Raw genomic sequence first — 24857 nt, 5'->3', positions numbered from 1 at the left:
CAAACTTGGAGACCTGGGCATCAACACTTCAATGTGTAACTGGATTTTGGACTTCCTAACTGACAGACCCCAGAATGTTCGATCAGGATCCACCTGCTCCACATCCATCACACTCAACACTGGTGTACCACAGGGCTGTGTGCTAAGTCCGTTTCTCTACTCCCTCTTCACCTCCGACTGCAAGCCTGTGTATGGAACTAATTCCATCGTCAAGTTTGCGGACGACACTACGGTGATTGGTCTCATCAGCAACAACGATGAGACTGCCTACAGGGAAGAGATCCAGCACCTGGCCACATGGTGCGCTGATAATAACCTGCTCCTCAACACCACCAAAACGAAGGAGCTCATCGTGGACTTCAGGAAGGAGTCAAGAGGCACACACGACACCATCCACATCAATGGAATGGCTGTTGAGCGTGTCTCCAGTTTCAAGTTCCTGGGGATCCACATCTCGGCGGACATGTCGTGGACGACCAACACCTCCAGCCTGGTCAAGAAGGCTCACCAGCGCCTCTTCTTCCTGAGGACACTGAGGAAGAATCAGCTCTCCTCGGCCATCCTGGTGAACTTCTACCGCTGCGCAATAGAAAGCATCCTGACCAACTGTGTGGCAGTGTGGTATGGGAGCTGCTCTGTTGCGGAGCGCAAGGCACTGCAGCGGGTGGTGAAAACTGCCCAGCGCATCACAGGGACTCCACTGCCTGCCATCGAACACATCCAGAGGAAACGCTGCCTGCATCGAGCTCGCAGCATCCTCAAGGACTCCTCTCACCCAGCCCACAGACTGTTTTCTCTCCTGCCCTCCGGCAGGCGTTTCAGGATCCTCCGGACCAGGACCAGCAGACTAAAGAACAGTTTTTTCCCCAGAGCTGTCTCTTTATTGAACTCAAACCCCCGTTGATCCACTTCCCTCATAAACTGATAACTCTCCTACCTCACATCTGCCTTCACTTTGTTATTTGCACTACTGACTGTTTATTACAGTAACAACTGTTTACTTATGCATTCTGCACCACCATACCGTAACTGGATAATGCTCATCTGCACTGCCGACTGTATTTACAGTAACAATGTTTACATTTGCATTTTGCACCGTACTTCTAACTGGAATATGCAACCACTTTCCACTGCACTTTTACACTTTCTTTCGGATAGCTCTGTCCATAATTTATTGTACTAACTTAATCCACTGCTATATTCCTCATATTAGCCTAACATATTATTGTATACCTCTAACTGTAAATTCTGTTCAAGTAATAACCGTCTGTATATTTATTCATAGTACATAGTCACCTGTAAATTCTGTTTATAGTAATAGCCATCTGTATATTTATTCATAGTACATATTCACCTGTAAATTCTGTTTATAGTAATAGCCATCTGTATATTTATTCACTGTATATATTCATCTGTAAATTCAGTTCTACTTATAGTAATAACCATCTCTCTACTTATACATATTTATATATATTCAGAACATTTTTATGTCCTGCACTTACGCAACCATTGTATATATCCTGCACTTGCTGCTATTGCACTTCTGGTTAGACCTAAACTGCATTTCGTTGCCTTGTACTTGTACTTGTGTAATGACAATAAAGTTGAATCTAATCTAATCTAATCTAAAGAATACAGAACATTGACATCAACAACAACAAGATCAACACAGTAATGACAGCGCATCAGTCCAGTAGCTAAAAATGCATAAAATTAAGTAAATAATAAATGGTAAAAGGTGCACATTTAAAATATCTATGTGCCTGAGCTTGATTTGTTCAGTAACTGTATGCTCCTTGGCACAAAAGATATAATGGCACGTTTGGTTTTAGTCCGGGGCATTCTGAATCTACGTCCAGAGGGCAGGGGGGAAAACTCTGAAAAAAGTGGGTGGGATGGATCATCCAGTATCCTCAGGGCTAGATTGAGGGTATATTGTTCGGTGAGAGTAGTTATGTTTTTTATTTCGGATCCAGTGATCTTCCTGCCCATCTTAGTCACCCTGTCCAGCATGTTTCTGTTTTGGACAGAAAGAGCACCCCCCCAGCACTGGATGGCGAAAGTCACCACACTCTGAATAAAAGTTAAATAAAACAATGTCAGAGTTGTGGTGTCTGCATTAAAACTGCGCAAGTTCCTTAAAAAATGAAGCCTTTGCTGTGCTTTTGAGTATCGTGCCAATGTGTTAGAAGACCAGGTGAGTTTGTGATCAATAATAGTGTCCAGATACTTATACTCCTCCACTGTCTCAATGAGTGTCCCATGAATAGTGATAGGTTGCAATGGACGGGGCCTTTTCCTAAAATCAATCACCATTTCTTTTGTTTTAGACACGTTTAAAATAAGTGAATTTTGATTGCACCAATCATGGAAATGGTCAACCTCAGACCTGTAGTCTTGATCACTGTCTGTTAAAAAACCAACTAGTGCAGCATCATCTGCAAACTTAATTAGTGAGCAGTTGGAGTTGTGGCTAACACAATCATTAGTATATAAAATAAATAACAATGGTGATAAAACACATCCTTGTGGCACACCCGTGTTTGTAATGATGGTTCTAGAATGACTGTAACCCGCCCTCACATACTGTTGTCTGCCTGTTAAAAAGTTCTGAATCCACTGCACCAAAATGAGGTTTACACCCATTTGGGTCAGCTTCTCTATCAACATGTGTGACTGAATGGTGTTGAAAGCTGAAGAGAAGTCTGCAAACAGAATGCGTACATGAGAGGCAGGTGTTTCCAGATGTTTATAAATTCCATTCAGGAGGGTTGTGACAGCATCTTCCACTCCCCTCCTCTCTCTGTACGCAAACTGTAATGTGTCCATGTGTGCATGAGTTTGTATTTTAAGACGTGTTAAAATGATCCGCTCAAAGCACTTCATGGCAACAGAAGTGAGTGCCACTGGTCTAAAGTCATTTAGTCCAACTGGTTTGGGTTTCTTAGGAAGTGGTACAATTTCCGCTGTTTTCCATATCACTGGTATTGTGTGCGTGTCAATTGATTTCTGAAACAGTCCTCTGAACACCGGGCTCAGTTGTTCTTTGCAGCTCTTTAGGATGATGCCTTCCAGCCTGTCAGGGCCGGCAGCTTTCCTTGTCCTTATATGGGAGAAGATCCGCCCCACTTCCTCACAGCTTACCGTGATTGGTGCGCTTGGAGCACTTCCACTAAGGCTGATTGGAGTGACTGGCTCGTCACTCTCCCATCTCGCAAAGTGATCATTCAGAGCATTCGCCTGCTCGACTGTATGTACCGGGGTGTTAGAGTGTTGATTTTGGCCGATAATAGTTTTAATACCCCTCCACGCCAAACGCGAGTTGTTTTCCTTGAGTTGTTGTTCAACTTTGTCTTTATATTGTCTCTTGCCCTGTTTGATTTTGGTCTGTATTTCCCGCTGAATCAGCTTCCCCCCACGTCTGTCATTTGCTTTAAATGCTCTTTCTTTATCCGCCAACAGTTTCTTAATGTCAGTCGTAATCCAAGGTTTAGAATTAGCAAACTGTTTTACACGTTTTGTCGGGATCACATTATCCACGCAGAAGTTAATATAAGACGTGATGACATCTGCATGGTAGTTGAGGTCCGCACAGTCAAAGACACTCCACTCCGTGCAGTCAAAACAGCCCTGCAGCGCTGTCATACTGTCATCCTCCCACACCCTCACTGATGTAGATTTTGGTTTTTCCCTTTTCAATTTTTGACGGTACGAGGGCAGTAAAAAGACAGTGTTGTGATCTGACCCGCCTATTGGTGGTTTGTTGATGGCTTTGTATGCGTTTTTTATGTTGCCATAACATAGATCAATTGTTTTTGATCCACGCGTGGCGCACTTCACATATTGCTGATAGTGGGGTAGTGCTGATGACAAGGAGCAGCCATTAAAGTCACCCAGAATAAGTTTGGGGGTGTCTGGGGACACCGCCTCAAGCTCTTGTATGTGGCGATAAATCTCATCTGCTGCCTCTTTGTAGTTTGCGTCTGGAGGAATATACACTAGACACACGAATAGTTGCCCAAACTCTCGTGGTAGATATGTGGGTCTAAGGGAAACCGACAGAAGTTCTAGGTGTGGGGAATTGAAGGTGTGTCTGATTATATAATGTTTACACCACTTGGTGTTAATGTACATGCAAAGTCCTCCACCAATCGATTTCCCGGTGGCTTGTCGTTCTCTGTCAAGTCTTAACGGTGTGCCAAAGCCAGGCAGGGAGAGGCTGTCATCGGTCACTGTTCGATTTAACCAAGTCTCACTGAAGCATAGCAGACAACTATCTCTGTATTCATACTGGTATTGCGTAGATGCATGAAGTTCATCTATCTTGTTCCTTAGCGATCTCACATTAGAGAGGACTATTGTTGGTAGTGGTGGTTTAGATCCCCTTGCCCGAACTCGGCGTTTAATTCCTCCTCTCGATCCACGCTTTCTCTTGATCCTGACAAGTCGCTGTTCAGTTGGACGTAGGCATTCCAAAGGAAAGTCTGTTGGAGGTGTCCACTGCAGCTGTGTTGTTAGGCCCAGCTGAAGTAGTTGATGTCTGCCGTAGGTTATCCTGGATGGCTCGGCGTTTGTCAGGAGTAGGGTGATCGCCAGACAGAGTTCCAGGTAAATCATGTTACAATCCATTGTTTGCATCCGATTGCTGACGTTTATATTCGAGACAAACAAAACGTGTGGACTAGACACTGGCACGTAATTAACAAACAGAAACGACGGATAGTAACTAACAAACACACTTTAAACAAACAGAGCTCCGCCGTGCGTGTCGGCCGCTGAGCAGCGCCACTTCCCCGGGTAATGTCAGTTCAGTGAACTGTTGAAGTTACTAGCATATACTTCAGGTTATTAGTTTATTTTTAGTCGGAGGGACTGTCACTCATGTCAGAAAGTTAGTAACTTTAGTCAAATGGATCAGCGCTGACTCGAGACGCGAACTGTTTAGAACGATTCAGTCCGATTTGGTGAACTGGTTCGATCGGTTCACTAAAAAGAACCGGTTCAAAAGAATGATTCGTTCGCAAACCGGACATCACGGACCAGAGACGGAGCGATTGCTAACAAAGTTATATTGTACAGTTGTGAAAGCGCTGTCAGCGCGAGTTTATTCTGTTTGTATCTGCGAGTTCTGAATAAACACGAGTCCCAGTCTCACCGAGCCCGTCTTCCTCCTTATTCTACCAACTTTGTAACACGTGTAATGTACCATTACAGCTGTCGAGATGAACGAGTTGCGGTCATTTTTGCAGTCATTTTCTCAAAGGCAGAGAAAGACACCCAGAACTCGGTTTATACTGATCAAAATGTCTAGCCACTTGGGGACAATATTCAGGCTAGGGGAACTCATATTAACGTTGGAAAACCTCATAAAATCAAAATGTAATGCCATGCGACCTTTAAAATTGTTGAATGGTGTTGTGGATATTAGTATTTATTAAAATTCTGAAATAGCTTAATCAGTTTTTTAAACTTATTCTTGTTTTTTTAAGTTTAAGTTTTTCATCTAATATTTATGTTCCATTTTATTTCAGCTGCATTTCAATTAAATGAAAATGATTAAATCGTTTTAGTTTCAGTTTTAGGTAAAGGCACAATATGTAAGATTTTTTTTATTAAAATATCCAAAAACCACAAGAACAATGTTATATATTTTGTTGACTTTTATAGTTACATTATCCCAAATGTTTCCAAGAATGTTTAAGTCCAGAGAAATAAGCGATTTTAACCAGGACACAGACCGTGTCCGTGCATTGCCTATTAATGACATCATACCCGCGTTACCCTCGATTTTTATTTTGTCGAAACCATGGTGTTACATATCTGTGTTTCTGTCGTGTTGTTTGCTTTGGTCACATGTTCCTTTGTCTATTTTCCCGCCACTTTCTCTGTTTCCTTGGTTACCCTCGTTAGTCTAGTTCTGTTCAGCTGTGTTATGTTATCCTCATCTGTATCACCTGTGCTCCTCGTTAGTCAGTCATCAGTGTTTGTATTTAGTTCCCTCTTGTTCATTCATTCCTTGTCTGGTCTCCGTTATGTTTACACATCATGTGTATGCAGTGTGGTGTTCTGTCTGATGTTGATTCTGAATAAACCTATCTTTGTGGAAGTCCCAACTCTCCTCTTCACTACTGCACTGTACTACCGTAACACATGGAAACACCAAAGACCCTTTAACTTGTCTTTTTATTAGACATGTGAGCAACTGTTTGGATACAGTCATTGACAGAAAACTAATCATTGTTATATACAGTGGTGTCCAAAATGATTAGAACACTTGGCATCTGGGAGTCGTCTTATTGGGCCTGGATTTATTTTCCAAGTGGACAATGACCGGAAACATTCTTCTAACTATTTCCGGAACTACCTGCGATGGAAGGAATCTGCTGGAACATTGAAAATGATGGACTGGCCCCCTCAAAGTCCGGACCTCAACCCCATCGAGCACATTTGGGGCGAGTTGAAAAATAAACTGGACAGAATATTTGTATATTCAAAGGAAAGCCTTTGGCTTCAGTTGCAGACGGCATGGGATAACATTAGTGTTGAAGTTCTCAGAAGAAATATATTGACACTATGCCAGAGAGATGTGCTGCTGTAATTGCTGCAAAAGTTGGACATACCAAATATTAAAGTTAAAAGTGGATACAAACAGCATGACTTACTTAAATCTGATATTTGATGGTCAGAGCAACCATCTGCATGTTTTGATTATGAAACATTATGAAACGAAATCATGTTTTGGAGGCAAAAAAAGGTCAATATTTTCAGATCTGTCAGGAGTAATAATTTTGGCCACCACTGTAGTCAACACTAGCCTGATGTTGTCATACTCAATTCTAGTCAGAATATGAGTCTGATGCTGCTCCATTGGGCTGTGATTATGGGGCGTGTTCCAACCAAACCAGGAAAGACCTCAATGGGATAGATCTACAACCAATCAGAGCAACGGAGCGACGCATAACGTTAGTTGTCAAATGTCAACAGAACTCAACTGCACACAGTGTTGCCAAGTTCACGGTTTTCCCGCAGCCTTTTTTTCAATGTCCGCGGGTTGAAGCGACCCCAATTATGTGATATTTAGACCCAGGAATGCGAATTTTAGCAGGCAACTCTGCCAAAAAAACACATATCCCCCCGGAAAGCTATTGGGCTTGTTTTGGGCTAGTTTTGAGTAGCAATTGGGCGGGTTTTGTTGTGAAAACTTGGCAAACCTGTCTGCACGCACGCTGGAAGAAGTAGAATTTTTACGATCTTTGCCAGTGTTGTAAAAAAGAATTTAAGGATACACAGAGTACTTACCAACACGATGATCATTTCTGAGAGAAATAGTGAAGGTGAATGCATATACGAACAAGTTCTCCGTTTAGGATTAGAACAAATTTAACCCAAGCGCTCAAGTGACGTGGATGATTATGTTGCTGTTTATCATCTGTCCATCATCGTCTAAAGCCCACCCTGACAATTTAATTGGTCTGAACAGCTTCTGTTCGAGCATAATTGCTCCACAACGGATCAAGTCCAGACCAAACTTCCCGACGTCAAATGTTATGGGCAGGGCTAAGTTCGGCTGGCATCCAGGCTAGCTCAACACAGTCTTATTGTTTAAATCTGGTTTTCTTGATTTACTGTGAGTATCATGTTTTACCATGCCTAATATCGATCTAGCTCACTACAGTGTGCAACAAGTGTATCATAGTAGCTGCTGAGCCAATGCACGGAGCATCATTATAACTTTCAACACACTCAAATACGATAAAACAGCGCTGCGTTACCCTACATACGCATGAGCTGAAGAAGCAGAAGCGGTCGTCTGTGGCATAATAAAAACTCAGCGAAATCAAGGCGTCAAGCTACGCCTTTGTTTTGAAGCGACCTCTAGCGGTGAAAAATTACATTTATGTGGCTTTAACAATAACAACAGCAACAACAGGATGTTAGAATTAAAGCAACAGTTCACCTGAAAAATACACATTATCTGATCATTTACTCATGATAATGTTATTTCAAACCTGACTTTATTCCTTCTTTGGAACACAAAAGAAGATATTATGAAGAATAAACTGTTTTTGTCAATACAATGAAAGTCTGTGGGGTCCAAAACAATATTAGTCCCCATTGATTTTCATTGTGGAGGGTGACACAAAGGTGAGTAAATTATACAGTTTTAAAGGTACAGTTTTGGGTGAACTATCCCTTAATGTTTTCTATAAGATATTCAGATGTATGCAGTATGGCATAATTAACTGTAAATGGACCGCTTTATACTGCTCAATTTTGAATAATTTAGAAAGCCAAATCACACAGAATAATAAAGAGTGAATCATTGTGGTGTTGGCACTCAATAGTCAGTGTGGAACATATCACAATGATAATGCACTTGGCCCACATGCATTCAGTGTAGTGGATGTAATCCCACACATAATGCCTACAAGTCTGCTCGTGATGGCCTGTGTTCACACCATCTAGTAAAGACTCAGACAGTGGGCGGCTCGTGTGGGCGACTGGGCATATGACTGTAGTAAGACTGAGCTCAGTGAGCTCCACTACCACCGGCAAGACAGAGCGGCCAGTATGTGTAGGCGGGTTATGCTGTCACTGGCTCGCTCAGGAAAGAGTGTTAAAAAAGAGATATAAAGTGACAAATACACATATTGATCTGAGCTGTATTTGTACTGAACATTTTGTCACAAGGTGCATGTAATAATTGAGCAGTGGCTCTTCATGTCTGGCCTTATCTGGAACAAATCTTTTCATTTTGCAGAAGGACACTTTGTGAGAGCACTGTCAAAGGTGTAGATAAACGCAGTTATTTAAGTGCTAGTTTTGCTCAGCAGGATATCGTCAACACAAAAGAGAATGACATACTAAATTGTATGTCGTTCAAAAGGGAAAAGAAAGAGAATCAATCTGAATTAAAGCCTCAGAATTGGGCTGTTTCTATGACAACCGAGACAATGCAGCGGATGTGCGCACTGAAAAATCAAACTTTCTATTCAAGGTACAGAAGAATAGCATAATTTCACTTGTATAACATTAAGATCACCCCTTGAGTTGGGGTATTCACTGTGCAGTACTGCCTATAAAAAGGGTGAAACTAAAATAATGTCTGCCTCCTAATGTGAAATACAACATGCAATGGTGTTTTTATGATTGGGCAGTGTTGTGTTCTCACATATATCCATGATTCACTTCTTCAGCCAGAATGTGAATCACAGCAAACCATTTCTCCAGCTGTGTGATCACGTCTCTATGTTAGAATCAAGCCAATCCCAACAGCCACACTGTCTTTGGCGCTTATGTCATCAATCTTAATAGAAAAAGAATAAACCGCTTTTAACTAAAGCTGAACGTCACTGAGCTAGAGTTCTGTGAAATATTTTTTACTTTGAATATCCATTAAAGAGTAACTCAGTCATATATTTTGATGATGCATTAGAGAGAAGACGCTTTAGTGCCATACCAGCATTGGCCATAAAGTTAAGGGTCACACTTTAGATTAGGGTCAAATTCTCAACTGACATACAAAATTCAATGCTATCTCACGACCAATTCGTATGTATTTGTACAAGATGGCTAATTCATACAAATTCGTACGACCTCACTGGTATGAATTTGTACGATTTGTCTACACTCCAGTGATGCCGTTTTAGGGTTGGGGTTAGGGGTAGGTAATTCCTAGGAAATCATACAAATTGACCAACTCGTTATTCGTATGAGTGTGGTCGTACAAATTTGTACAAATTGGCCACCTCGTAAAATATGTACAAATTGCTGTGAGATCGGGTTGACAAAATTATGTGTCGTTCAAAAGGGGAATGAAGACTATTAACTATGACTTTTGCCTCAGCAAACTCATAATCACTCTTTGTTAATAAACTGTAAAATCCAACAGCTGTTCTAACACATTTTTTAGTTAACTTTACTAAATGTCTTAACTCAATTGTAAAAATCTAGCAATCTGCACTATTCACATAATATGTTGTTTACTCAGAAAACCCAAGTTAAGATTAATTGTTTGGTTTAAGTGCCATTTTGTCTCCACTTCTGCAGTTGAAAAATCTGAGAAAACATCACATAAGCTTCATGAATTGATGCTGATTTTCCTAAAATGTTTTTGTTTGACCACCATTATGGTGATCAGTGTTTCCTTTGGTTGGGCACTTGGAACTTATATTCTTGTAATTATCTTTCTATTGATGCAGCGATACAACAAGAAATCACAGTTATTTGGTTTCAAAGGAAGGGAAGTAATACATAGGTTGCTTTAAAAAGGGGACTATATCATTAAAGGGATAGTTCACCCAAAAATGAAAATTCTGTCATCATTTTCTCACCCTCAAGTTGTTCCAAACCTGTATGAGCTTCTTTCTTCTGCTGAACACAAAGGAAGATATTTGGAAGAATGTTTGTAACCAAGCAGATCTTGGCAGTCAATGTCAATGACTGCCGAGATCTGCTTTGTTTTTGTTGTGCTACTACCGACACAAGACAGCAAATAAAATAGGCAAAAAAACAAACAAACCCGTAAAACAAAGTAATTGCATATTGCCGCAATGCACTCTGGGAGTCTGAGTACCTATACTCAGTCAAGAGTAAATCTAGTGTAAATGATCAAGTAATCTCTACAGTTATTTTGTTAGTTAGCCTACTAGAACTCCTTTGTAAGTGAACTATACTAACTATGCATTTGTCAGTACAACACACTATTCCTATTTCACTTTACTTAGTTTTTGCATGCTTTTTTAAAGTAAGTACATTTTACAGTGTAGTAAATAGAATTTGTTAAGTTTAGGTATTGGGTATGATTAAGCATGTAGAATGGTCATGCAGAAAAAGGCATTAATATGTGCTTTGTAAGTACCAAGTCAATATCCTAGTAATATGCATACTAATAAGCAACAAGTTAATAGTAAGAATTGGACTAAAGTGTTACCAAAGGGTTACTATATAAGGGATAATGTACATTCAGGTGGTCATTAACAGAAAAAAAACAAAGACAGACAGGGTGATCAGCAGTGTTATTTTAGTATGAGCGATCTGATATACAGCATTGTCATGGACAACAATGAATAAAAAAATATCTGACCGCTCAATGCCAAAACTGACCAATCAGAATAAAGTATTCCAGAGAGCTGTGTAATAAATGTAAACAACAATTTTCAAAGTCTGTATGAATGTTAGGTACTGTTGCTGCATAGGCGGGACTGATACAGTCAACCCTTCTGTTCAACATGCTGGCATTTAGAGATCTTGACAAAGACAGACCATCTGATATGTAAAGCATGTTGCATTCTCCACAGTGTAAAACTCACTTTAATGCAGTTAGCATGACCAGGCACCATTTTCACTGAGCAGCAACTAGCCAGCATCATAATGCAATAACAGAAAGGTCTATTCTATTAGCCCCAAGTCTGTAGCTTTCTTTGAGAGATAACTAGGGCCATTAGCTGGCAGGCATTTTTAAGCAACAGGACCTCTTTCTGAAAATAGCAAATCACGCGGCCACCTAAATCACAGTAAATGCCAACTACAATATGATCATTTTAATGACAAAGTCTGCCATGTTGTTATGACACAAATAATAATAGAGGTGCACATACTGAAGATCTGGCTGAAGAGACAAGAAAAAATTTCATTTTATTTTATTTTTTAAATAGGGAAAAGGAAATTACAAACTAATGCAGGGGTTCCTAGTCATGGCTCTTGTCCCATAATGTCCCTCAAACCCTCAGTTTATTCAAGCACTTGCACCTGTGGCTAAACAAATAATGGCTGAAGTGGCTCTGAAGTGAGTCTTTTTAACTGTAGTATATTAATAGCCACTGCTAAGGACCTCTATGCAATGACAGAAGTCAACACCCGATAGCTGCAACATCAAAACACACACACACACACACACACACACACACACACACACACACACACACACACACACACACACACACACACATGTTGGTGCAACAGCATTATGAGGACTCTCCATAGGCGTAATGGTTTTTATACTGTATAAACTGTATATTCTATCCCCCTACACTGCCCCTGCCCCTAAACCTAACCCTCACAGGAGACATTCTGCATTTTTACATTTTTAATAAAACATTGTTTAATATGTTTTTAAAGCGATTTGATTTACGGGGACATTTGAAATGTCCTCATAAACCACCTTGATGTTGTAATACCAGTGTAATACCCATGTCATTATACAAATTTGTGTCCTCATAAATCACATAAACAAGCACACACACACACACACACACACACACACACACACACACACACACACACACACACACTGAACACAACCACATATTAGTGTCACTGTCACTGGTAAAGTTCTGGGTAAGAATCTGTCAGCGATCAAAATATTGATTTTGAAAATGTTAGTTTTAAGATTTTGTTTGAGATGGTGAATATGAGCCAGGACAGTGATGATCAGGAGATGTTTATATTATCATGACAGGTAGAGATCCATCCGTGTTATGGGTTGCTAAAGACGCGGATATGTAATTATGATGGGAAAAACATTCACACATTTAAGGGTTAAGTGAATGATTCACTGACTCACTAATAAAGAGAGGCTTTGTCCAAAATTGTATACTAGGTACTTTATTTTTGCGCTTGCAAAGCAAATACTTATTCTGGAGTAGGGGAGCGTGGGGCACAACCTAACGCGGGGTTAGTTGTAACACACATGGTTTAAAACTTTCCACACATGTCAGGATGACCAAACTTAGTTTATTTATACTAGTTGCCATATCAACATTATTTAGAGAAAATTGCACCAAAATGTTAAAAATCTTTGGAAGATATCACTGAATATTTAACCATTGCAAAAGTACATTTCTTACTTAAGTTTATTTTGCATCTCTATTTTTTTGTGTTTATTTAAAATGAGACAAATCTGATATTATTTTAATCTTATATCTGTTATTTAACAGTTGAGAAAGTTATTTAATGCTGGTTTAACCAGCAGAATACACGAGCCGGGTTTAAATCTCAGTTGTGCAGGTGGGATGCTTTGTAACACTGCGTTACAATGAGCCCCTATAAGAACTACACTATTATATTCTATACTTTTATGAATTCTTTTGAGAAACCATGAGAAAAAGGGGAATAATGACTGAGAGTCAATGTTCTAAAATGATTCATTATTATGTTTTGAACTATGCCGCATAGCTGTATTTATATTTTAATGATTAAAAAATGCCATTATTTTATTTAAAAAAAGTGAATTTTATTGACAAAATATTTTAGTTTGTCTTGGATATTTTTTATATCTCAACATTTTAAGCTGTCCTTTGGTCATGTTACAATGTACTCCATAAATGGGGCATGTTGTCACATTTCACTTCCATTCCTTCAGAATACATTCTGATATGAGGATTTGATGCTCAAGAAACATTTATGATTATTATCCATGGTGAAAACAGCTGTGTACAATATTTTTAGGATTTTTTGAAAGCTTTCTATTTCAGAGAATTGCTGTTCTTTTGAACCTCCTATTCATCAAAGAATCCTGGGGAAAAGTGAGCATATTCAGCATAAGATACTACTTACATTTTTTTTTTAAGTACATATCCCAGTCTGAACTGTAGTACAGTAAGGCTTTGAATATTAACACCTGACCACTCCTGTGGGTTTGCTACTGTTACAATTAAAAACCGTATAAGGGTAAAACCATTACAGGCAGACATGATGAAAGCAACACAGCTACAACTACTAAAATTGATACTGGGTGTGCGAATTATCAAGAATTGACAATAGTCAATCGTATTGGTGGCACCGAGGGGCCCCCCCAAAAAATATGCTTAGGGCCCCATAAGGGCTTGGGACAGCCCTGTCTTCTAGCGTCAGTTGCATCGCAAATTCTCTCCATGGCCTTAATGGATAATAAAGTGAATGCACACTTCAGAATCTTGCCAGAAGTAGTAAGTCATCCGGGTACTTTTTGCCTACTCTTTTATGTGTACTGTGAATTCGGACATACATCTTTTGTATAGGAAAGCATGCGATTTCGGACACAGCCAAAGTTACCGTTCCTAAATGAATCAGTATTTTGTTTTATTGCAAATTGTGATTATATGACTCACTCACAGGTGTAATGATTAAAAAAACATTGAGGATCGTAACCGGTTGTTGCAAAATGAGTGTGACAGTTCCTAAATTATTAACATTTCTAGAATTGGTGTGACAGAGCTCTACATCTACACAAAACAAGTCCACTCTGGACTTGCAGAAAACTAAAGCCACATCAAAAGAATGTGATGTAAATTCCTCACTATACTTTATTATTTAAAAAAAAAAGGTGCTATAAGGCACTACAAGTGGTTCTTGGCCCGTACTCATCGGGGAACCACCTTTGGTGCTATATAGCACCATATCTTAACATGTTCTGTATATGGTAGCGGTGCTATATAGCACCTCAGTCATCCCAAAGAACCTGTAAAGAACCACTGAAGCACCATGATTGGTGCTATACATCACTTAAAGAGGTTCCCCTATGATTACTAGCCAAGAACCACTTTTAGTGCTATATAGCACCATTTTATTTTAGAGTGTATGGCAACAATCATAAAACCTGTGTACACATCACATGTAAGCTACTGACAATATTGTATTAAAAATGGTCACATTTCTGTGGTTGCCACGAAATGTCAATGATCATTCAGTGCAAGGTTAGAGCATTATGCGTAGTTCATCTGTATTGTAACACAATACAGGTCGACCCACATTTATTTTAAGGACCCAAAACTCCTAGTGAGCAAATGCCAGTAATCACAAGTTGTGTCACTACTCAAACTGCCCGGTAAGGTGGTTCAATTTAGATCTGGCATTCATGTAGTTGCTTAGTCTAAAAGTCTGGAAGCTTAAAGGTACACGCCTCACAAATGTGACAACGGATTGTATGGAGGCAACAGATGTAAGCACACAATGTGTTCCCAAAGAATGAAACTATTATTGGGTAATGAAAATGTAAATGTTGAAGAGGACAACTGGATGAATATGCCACGCTACAGGGTAGGGTGATCTGATTCTGAATCACTGACTAAATTGGATTTCATGCTTGTCCCTCTCCAAAAAGCTCCACAGGAGATTGCATCACTCAATGTGGTGAGATTAATTAAATATGCATCAGATAAAGTCAATTACAGGTTTTTCGGGTTGAAGAAGGCCTCTTTGATTTAGATGGCTAACCTTCACTCACCTTTTCCAATCTCAGCTGTGCTAAACAAGACAGGTCAACAGGAAGAAGTGGAGAGAGGCTAAGTGCCCGGGGTCCTATTAAATTAATCAGGCAGGCGAACACTTGGCTCATTTTGGATAGATTAAATAGGATTATAAATAGAAAGATGCAGAGCGTTGCTAATGTTGAATCCCGCCCAAGTGTGAACGCACGGCCTGTGTGGCTGCTGAAACTGGCAGGAGCAAGGATGCCCAATCTCTTATGCTGGCCTGCCCACTGTGGCATCGCTTTCAGGTCACCAGCCCCTGCCTCCACATGTGTAAACAGCAAACGATAAGGGCTGCCGATGCCCCGCGCACATTATGTTCTCTGGAAAAGCAGTGAAGAGTGAAGAGACAGTTAACAGAAAGAGGACAGTGTCCAGCTTTGGAAATGACGAATATTTTCCACAAAGTCATTTTCACTAAACCAACAGCATCATGGGTACTTCATCACCCTGAAACGTGTTTATATGTCACACACAGAGTTCACGGCTGCACTCTTCCTGGCCAAGAATAGAAACAGGACTTCATTCTGACTGAGACATTTGGCAAAAAAAAGAAAAGAAAAATACACACTACATGACTCTTACAGAAAGACAGATATTTTCAACCCAGGCTCATTGGGAAAACGTGCCTGTGGACATTTCTGCAGAATTATACAATACTTTATACAACTTTATTTGGACGGGTTCGTGTTAACCGCTAACATATAACGTTAATCTATTCACATGTTTTCTCTCTTAAAATGTAAGCGCATGTAGGCCTGTATGTCAGCATTATCATATACGTGTAAAGAATTAATGTCTGTTATGTAAAACAAGAGCGTATTGATGCAGTTCGGTCTGCCTGCTATTCTATCTTACTCCTGATTGGAGGCTTCCTTAAATATTTAGTATATATATAGATTTAACTAAGTTTAATGGTGCAACGCAAAAATATTTAGTAGTGCATAAGTTGTAACTTAGTGCCCATTTACGTCAAAACTAGGCTAGTTGTAACTTGCACACACAGCTGTTGCAACAGGTGTCCTGACAGGAAAGCTATCCGTTCCTTTATCGATACACGTGAAAAGCACCCCGGGGGCATTATAGGGATCTGTTATGTTTAATCTATTAAGTTTTGCCACGTACAAGTTTATGTCTTTTCAATTAAAGTGCGCAGTGAACTCTGTTGCCTTGAAACTCATGCTGGCACCGCCTGTTCCTGCCTGCCAAAATGGCGTCGTAAACAGAATGGCCCACGTGACCTTCGGAGCTCTATATAGGACCTAAATGGTTTTATAAATAACCTTTAAAAATAACAGTTTATTTTCATTAATACTACTAACCTTAATATTATGAGGATACTTATTTTAATGTTATTTTTTATATATTATTTAAATCTTATATCTTATTTAAAACTCTATCTTCCTGGTCTTATAATATCTTGTTGCCTCTATTTGGGTTTTAGGCCTACATAAAATAAAATAAAATCCCCAGCATGTTGTGTCAATTAATACATTTTGTAAAATTAAAATAGAAAGAAATAATTTACCTGTCAAGTGTGTTGACAGTCTGTAGTTGTAGAGCTGAGCTCCAGAAAATCACGTATGAGGTGGCTTTGACAGTTACAGATTTGAAAAACAAAAAGGTGGGAACAAAGAACCCTACAACACAAAAAACCTTTATACTTTATAAGTTTATACGTGTAAAGAACCAGATTTTTTTGGAGTGTATGCTAATTCTAATCAATATTTAAAGCTACACTGTGTGATATTTCCCCCCATCTAGCGTTGAAAAGGTATATGACCATCCAGTGAATATTAGTTTCTGTTCCTCTCAATTCCGATTTCGTTTAACTCCTACGGTGGCCGATTTAGTCCAAGATTAACATGGCTTCCAGCTCGACCTCGTCCACATTCGACACGGTGCCATCGAGTGTTAAAACGCGAAAGGCGAAGCTTGAATTTACCGGTATGTCCCTCTTTGGCTAATGTACTTTCAAGATGGAGGGGCAACATGGCGACCCGCATTCGAACCCCTCACCCGTATGTATTTTCAATGGCATATTATAAACTTACGAGAATACTTTATTACTTGAAAGAAGTAAATATACATTAATGAGCACATATATTTTTGAAAGAACTAAGTGTTTTTAGCTAAGAATAAACTGAAAAAGTTACACAGTGTAGCTTTAAAGCAAACAGGAGAAAAAACCCATTTGTTGAAGCCACCATGCCATTTAAGTTGACTTCTACTTCTACGTCTTTAAGCTTTTTATTTTTTAAATCATAACTGGTGTTTCAAAGGACCCCTTTCTGTGCATTCAGCACTGCAAGTGCAATGCTTTACCAGGTGCTTACTATAGTAAACATATTATTGTGCAAGGAACTACATGAAAATAAGTCTTTATTAACCAGTAATCTTCCCCTGTAATCATAATTTGTGTGAACAGGAAGTCGTTGCCGTTTTATTGCCACTAGTGGTCATTTTAGCTGGAAACTGTAGTGAATTTTATAGATATGTTTTTTTTGACCGAGTTTTGCAAAAATGTAGATCGTCTTTCCAATGAGCATTTATTTCCTCTTTTATAATACACAATGTACATAACATTGACAGAGGTTAAAAGCAAAAGCTCACGGTTACAGCTGGTTGATAGTTTAATCTGGCCTGTTAGCCAGCTGTACCAATCTGATCCTAAGAGAACTAAAACAAGGCCAGAGAATCTAAATATAGCTCCTGCCTTTCACAGTAGGCCTATTATTAGGCTTGACCTACGAATGGCTGGGGCTTTTTTGTAAATGTTCTTTTGGGCTGCTGCCATTCAAAAACACACATTATTTTGCTACAAGCAATCCCATGAGGGATATGAATGGTCATGATCGTGTTGACAGTTCCAAAAGCAATCCGTGTTTTGTAATATTTACGCAAATGCTTTATTTTAAGATTACATTAGGGAACGTCTTGAAAACGTCTGTATCGGGAACTCTACTTGGAGGTAAATAATCAGCATGTTGTTTTTGGACATTACGAGTCTCTCTTTCTATTTCAGAGGATGTACAACCCTGGAGGTGATATTATGATACGCTTTAATAACCGAATGAAAGAGAATACACTGTTCATCTGCTGCTTGTGAATTGCCGCAGGGCAAGAATCACAAGCAACATGACAGGAATTGCATGGGGCAATGTGACACGCTTACCGATATTTTGAAAAAGCAGCCTTGGCTGGGGACACGACAACAGTGTGTGCTATACATTCAATGCCAAACAGGGTTCATTTACAGTCGTAGCGGGAAGGCTGATGTTTGGCGTCACTCAGCGGCATGTCTATTTTGGCGCATTGAATGTCTATATATAGCATTCTTGTAAGGTCAGCTGGGTCACGTTCGCCAGTGTCATCTCACCATAAACAGGAGACGGCTGGCTAAAAGGGATTGTTGGTAATCTTCCTGTCTCACTAAATGCGAAACTGTTTAAGGCTGGTTATTATCCCAGGGGATGGGATTATTATTCTGCATCTCTAAAACAGCTTGGCCTGAAAACAAAACATGAATGAGGTTAAACTCTCTCTCTCTCTCGCTTTCTTGATGTCATTCTATCCTCTTCTCTATTTATATGAGTGACCAAACAAAGCTTGTTTATTTCAGTTGAACAAAATGAATCATACAGCTCAGGAGGGAAAAATATTTAATTATCAATCCAAATGTTTTATGCCCCACTACCGTATTTATGATTGCAAACAAGACATTCTAACTGGATTGTAACAGAAATATATAGAAAAGAGTTTTCAAGATTTATGAACCTGAATCTTTTTATGTACAGTCAAACCAAAATGTATTCAGACACCTTCAACATTTTCTCACAGTTTATTCGCTGTAGTTTGGAAAATGGTAATAAAATATCACAAGAACTCATAGTTCAACTGTGTCAGAACAAATTAATTTTGATAATGTCAGATAACTTTGATAGAAAGGCATGCAATGGATTACAATCAACCAATCAGCTGTTAAATTTAAGTACACAATTAGATAATACCAATTTAGGTCAACCAACCAATCACCAAGCAAAGCTTATTTTGGTTCAGTCTGTGGTGTAAAAGGTCGCATTAGCAATTAAAGAAAAAAAAAAAAACACTTAAGCAAAACATGGGCAGGTCAAAGTGTCTGAATATTTTTGATCAATTTTACTGATAGAATTTTTGGGTATACGTCACAGTTTACTTTATTTTGCTATCCTCTTACATAAATGAACTATAGTGTCCTGCACCCACTACTAAAAAATGATATCTGGTGTCTGAAAATTTTTTGGTTTGACTGTATATGAGTGACCAAACAGAAGTTGTTTTCAAATTGTCTTTATTTCAGTTCATTGACACACAACTCTGAGGGGAAACAAAATTAGTATTTACCAATCCAACATTTTTAATCACTACTAATTATAATAGATTACGATTGCTAAAAAGATAATGTAACTACATAGCATAAAAAAAAACTATATATAAAACAAATAAATAACATAGAAATATCTCACGTAGATAGAATTCTTGAACGATTCACAGTGGTACTAACATTTCTTTGTCTAATATTAATATTTTACTAAAAAAAATAAAGTATTGCATCAAAAGTAAGCAAATTGTACTTTAAAACAAAGAAATCCCTCAATGAGCTGATGTTAGTTTTAAGACTGTTGTGGCCAAATGACCGAATGGTCTCGAAAGCTCAGGAGTTACAGAGAGACTTTAAGTGGCACTCGTTCCTGGCAGCCTTTGTTTGGTGGTGTTGAATTCTGGTAGGACAGCCTCACAAATATAACAATAAGTATAACGCCTGTAAACAAGAACATAAAATGTGATTGCACAAACCGCAAATTGTGTTATCCTTTTCCGTTTCCAATCCTTTCAGGATGTTTTGAATGAGCTGTGTACGTGTCTCACCTATAAGTCCCAGAGTTCCAAGCAGGATGCCCACTGTTGACTGAATGGTGGGCATGCCCTGAAGCTGTTTTGGTGCAGTTCTACAGTTCCCCCTCACGTTGCATGGGCAAACCGTCACTGTGAGGGAGACAATGACCATTGAGTTCTTTTTAAATGCATTAGAAGGGCAATGGTTGCACAGAGGGAAATAGGACAATAGGTGAGGGTGATTGCATTGGTGAGGTCTTGTGGGAAACTAGCATGAGAGTCAGATAAGACATGACAGGGAGAGAGAGAGAGGGAGAGAGAGGTGCCATGCCCCTGTGGCCATGCCATGCATCATTGGAGACTGTGTGAACAAGATGTTTCATGAGAGATTCTATTAAACCAATGGATGACACAAAAACACAGCATTTGTTCTCAACCTTATTGACCAGAAGGCCACCCCAAATATAACTCCTCTTGTATTTCTGCTGTAATTATTATAATGCTGCTTGTATTTATTTATTTTTTATTCAAAGAACCAGGTAGTGTAGCTTAATTAGATTAATTTACCAATTTATTTTTCGTTTCTTTGATATTCAAGATTTCTTTTTCAATAAAAATAATAGTTATTGTGGGGAAATAACTATTAAAAGAAATATGATAATAAATCATAAATAATAAAATAATAATAAAAAATATTATTTCAGTTTGTCTTTTTTATTAACATTTTAATTAGTAAGTTTTTGCTTTTTTAAATAACAACACTGCATGTATTTAAAAATCGGGATACTTGGGAAGCTGGATATATTAGATTAATTTAACAATTTATTTTGAGATTCAAGATTCAGTTTTTCAATAAAAACAATAGTTGAGATAATTGTAGTAATTGAGGAGAAATAACTAATAACATAAATATGATAATAAATAACTATTGTGTCATTTATCAACCCAATTTCTGTAATTATTTTGTATATTTAGCATGTTATTTTTTTTAAATAAAAGCATTATTTCTTTTTATATAATACATTCTGTGGTTGAAAGTCATCCAGTGGCCCCTTAAGAACCAGAGTACTAGAGTATAAAAGTTTTTCTTCAAGTAAAATTAAATACAATTAATATGAATTAACCGTTATATTTCCTTTTTAAATAAATTAAATTAAGAAGTACAAATTGTACCCTCAACTGCATGTATATTGATTAGACAAGAAAAAAAAAAAGTCTCACCTATTCTCACATTAGGGAGCTTTATGAGCAAACAAGACTTAATTATTACAGATACTGACTACATTAGAGCTAAATTGTTTCACAAAAATTCTCTGACTGAACAGTAGTTAAGCTTATTTGTACATTTTAATAACATGAATGACGTGACACTGCTTGTTTATCATTGACATGCGGCTGAATTGCGTTTTTATGTGTCGGGGAAACATTATGAGAGATCTAAAATTAAATATGCCATTTGTGATCTCCAATGAATATTACAGTCTCCAGTGAGTCCATTAACATTGTGTTCAGACAGCTGATAAATGCAACGCATGAATGTAATCAAATGACGTACATGATTTCCCTCTTTATGCAAACATGCTCTCTTCAATCATTCGGTTTTATTTTCGTCCATGTATGTTACCTGGCAGATTGATGAATGTGCTTCTGGGAGGAGAGCTGCTGTCTGAGATGGTAAAAGGTACGATATACACCTCTGGAGGCAGGTATGGGACATTTAAAGACAGGTTGGTGTGAGTGTCTGTGGAAACAATGAAATTCCAGCTTACATTTCTACACGGTGACATTTTAGTGATAGTGACACAAAAGTCCACTTTAGACATTCATCCCCACAGCGCCCACATCACTCCAATTTTGAGGACCCTTCACTGGTTGCCTATTAAATTCAGAATTGATTTTAAAATCCTGCTATTTGTTTATAAATCCTCACATGATTTACCCCCATATATTTATCTGAATTGCTGCAACCTCATCCCACATTCCAGACTGAAATGCAGAGGGGATAGAGCGTTTTCTGTGGCTGGGCCTTGGTTGTGGAACAATTTGCCTCCAGAAATTAGGTTAGCCCCTTCCTTGACCACTTTTAAGTCTCTTCTAAAAACGCACCCATTTTCCATAGCTGTAATTAATTTTAAAAAGGCACACAATATTAATACAAATATTTTAGCTATAAAATAATAATATGTTTTTAATAATGTCTAAGTTAATACTTGTTCAAATCATTCACTTTATCAATGTTTGTACTATTTTTGTTTATTTTGATTAAAAAGATAAAAGATTTCATTTTTGTTCAGTAAATATACTGTCATTAAAATGTGTTAGTATAAAAATATATTTTAAAAATACAGAAAGTTATTTTAAAAAGTAAAGATTTTGAAAGCATTAAAGATCCCATAATAATTTAATATAGATTTACAGTAGTAACATTAAATCATATTTATTATATGATATGATTAATATAATATTTTTATAGTTTCATTATAAATATGGGTATTATCTCTAAGGTGGACACCCGGCTTAATATACAGTGGTGGTCAGAATTATTGGAACCCCTGGTAAATATGATCAAAAATAAATCTGCATTGTTTATCCTTTTGATCTATCATTCAAAAAATGTGCAAAAACCTAACCTTTCATTGAAGTAAAATAATGGAAAGTCGGCGGAAAATCACATTATGAAATAAATGTTTTTCTCCAAAACACATTGGCCACAATTATTGGCAGCCCTAGAATGTTTTAGAAGTAAAATATCTCTGAAGTATATTCCCATTACTATTTAGGTGTTTTGGCACACCAGGGTGACTAGGAGCATGAAATTGTCTAGGTATGACGTCTTGTTTCACAGGAGAATAAATATGAGGAAACACAAAAGGCCAAATTCCCTTAATCATCCATCACAATGAGTAAAACCAAAGAATATAGTTCTGATGAGCAGCAAAAGATTGTTGAGCTTCACAAAATAGAAAGTGGCTGTAAGAAAATAGCTAAAGCATTGAAAATCCCCATTTCCACCATCAGGGCAATAATAATAAATAATAATAATAATAATAAAAAAAGTTTGATTCAACTAAAGCGGTTACGAATCTGCCTAGAAGAGGATGTGTCTTTATCGTCCTAATGCACAGTAAGGAGGATAGTTTGAGTGGACAAAGACTCTCCAAGAATCACAGATGGAGAATTGCAGAATTAGTTGAGTCTTGGGGTCAGAAAGTAAAAAAAAAAAAAAAACCTACATCACCACATGTTGTTTGGGAGGGTTTCAATAAATATCCTTCTTGATTATCCAGAAACAAACTCTAGCATATTCAGTTGTCAGACACGACTGGAACTTCAAACTTGACCTGGTTCTGTGGTCAGATGAAACTATAAAAAGAGCTTTTTTTACAGCAAACCCATTGGATGGCTTTGGTGCAAACAGGGATACAAAGTACTCCATGTCCACGGTTAAATATACTCTTGGATCTTTAATGTTGATGGCTTATTTTTTTGCTGGAGGCCCTGAACATCTTGTTCAGATACATGGTATCATGGATTCTAGCAAATACCAACAGTTAAAAAATAAAAACCTGACGGCCTCTGCTAGAAATCTATTAATGGGCTGTGGTTGGATCTTCCATCAGGACAATGATCCATAACAAACATCAAAATCAACACACAAATGTGTCACTGAGCACAAAATGAAGTTTCTGCCATGGTCGTCCCAGTTCCTTGACCTGAACACTATAGAAAATGAGTGGTGTGAACTGAAGAGAAGAAGCACCAACATGGGGGAATCTGAAGGATCTGGAGAGATTCTGTATGGAGGAAGGGTCTCTGATCTCTTGTCAGGTGTTCTCAAAACTCATCAGGCATTATAGAAGAAGATTCAGAGCTGTTATCTTGGCAAAAGGAGGTTGCAAAACATTTAATAAAAGGGTGCCAATAATTATGGCCAACGTGTTTTGGAGAAAAGCATTTATTTTATAATGTATTTTATATTTATAATCCCCCCTACTTTCAATTGTTTAACTTCAATGAAAGCTTAGATTTTTTTGAATTATTAAAATAAAAGATCAAAAGGATAAACAATGCAGATTTATTTTTACTGCCATATTTGATCATATTTACCAGGGGTGATATTTACCATCTGAATCTAACCATGTAATGTCAACAAAAAAGTCAGCCAGATATTTATTATCATGTTTATTACTGTGCCTTTTGCCCCAACAGCAGGGGTGCCTTTTACCTCAAATACTATACTATACTATATTTTTCCGTTATTGAAAAACTGTTGCTTTAATTGCCTTAAACTAAATTGAAAATCATTAAGAAGACCTTTGTCTCAAAATACATTCAATAATTTTAGCGATTCTCATTTGCTAAAAGACATCAAATATTAGATCAAATTAGCACAGAATCAACTGCCCTGCGATCGCGTCAAGGAATTAGGTGGCCCAACATTAAGTCAAGTGGTAGAGTAATGCTGTTGAGTAACTCTTATGGAAAAACTCCTGACTGGGCCTAATCAGGATTTGGCCGTGTGACGCAGAAGCAAAAACTCAGTCCAGTAAACAAGGGGGTGTTATCAGTCTCTGCTCACTCTTATCAATGGTCCAAGAAGCCCGCTAGTGTCCTTTGACACCAGAGTCCTTTAATGTGCTAGTCAACAGGGTCATCAGCACTAAACTAATACAGGATTATCTCTCTTGTCAGAGGTGACAAATATGTTGCCCATGGCCTCCACATTAATGCATACTGATGGAACAACCTAAA

The 24857-nt window shown here is 38.2% G+C and overlaps 1 protein-coding gene across 1 annotated transcript in view; it reads right to left on the bottom strand.

Moving 5' to 3' along the window:
• Positions 1-18878: 18878 nt before the first annotated feature.
• The window catches only part of cdh16 (cadherin 16, KSP-cadherin), a 54212-nt gene continuing 48233 nt past the window's right edge, over positions 18879-24857 (bottom strand). Inside the window, exons 16-18 of the mRNA XM_079810886.1 lie at positions 21730-21846; positions 20139-20255; positions 18879-20031 (exon numbers count right to left, since the gene is read on the bottom strand). Of these exons, the coding sequence (XP_079667012.1) occupies positions 19931-20031; positions 20139-20255; positions 21730-21846 (335 nt within the window). The 3' untranslated portion in view covers positions 18879-19930. The remainder of the gene's footprint in view (positions 20032-20138; positions 20256-21729; positions 21847-24857) is intronic.

Source organism: Gobio gobio, assembly GCF_949357685.1.
Source record: "Gobio gobio genome assembly, chromosome: 2".
Classification (NCBI taxonomy): Eukaryota; Metazoa; Chordata; class Actinopteri; order Cypriniformes; family Gobionidae; genus Gobio; species Gobio gobio.
The sequence above is the reverse complement of the archived record's forward strand: the minus strand, read 5'-3'. Positions and strand labels throughout refer to the sequence as shown.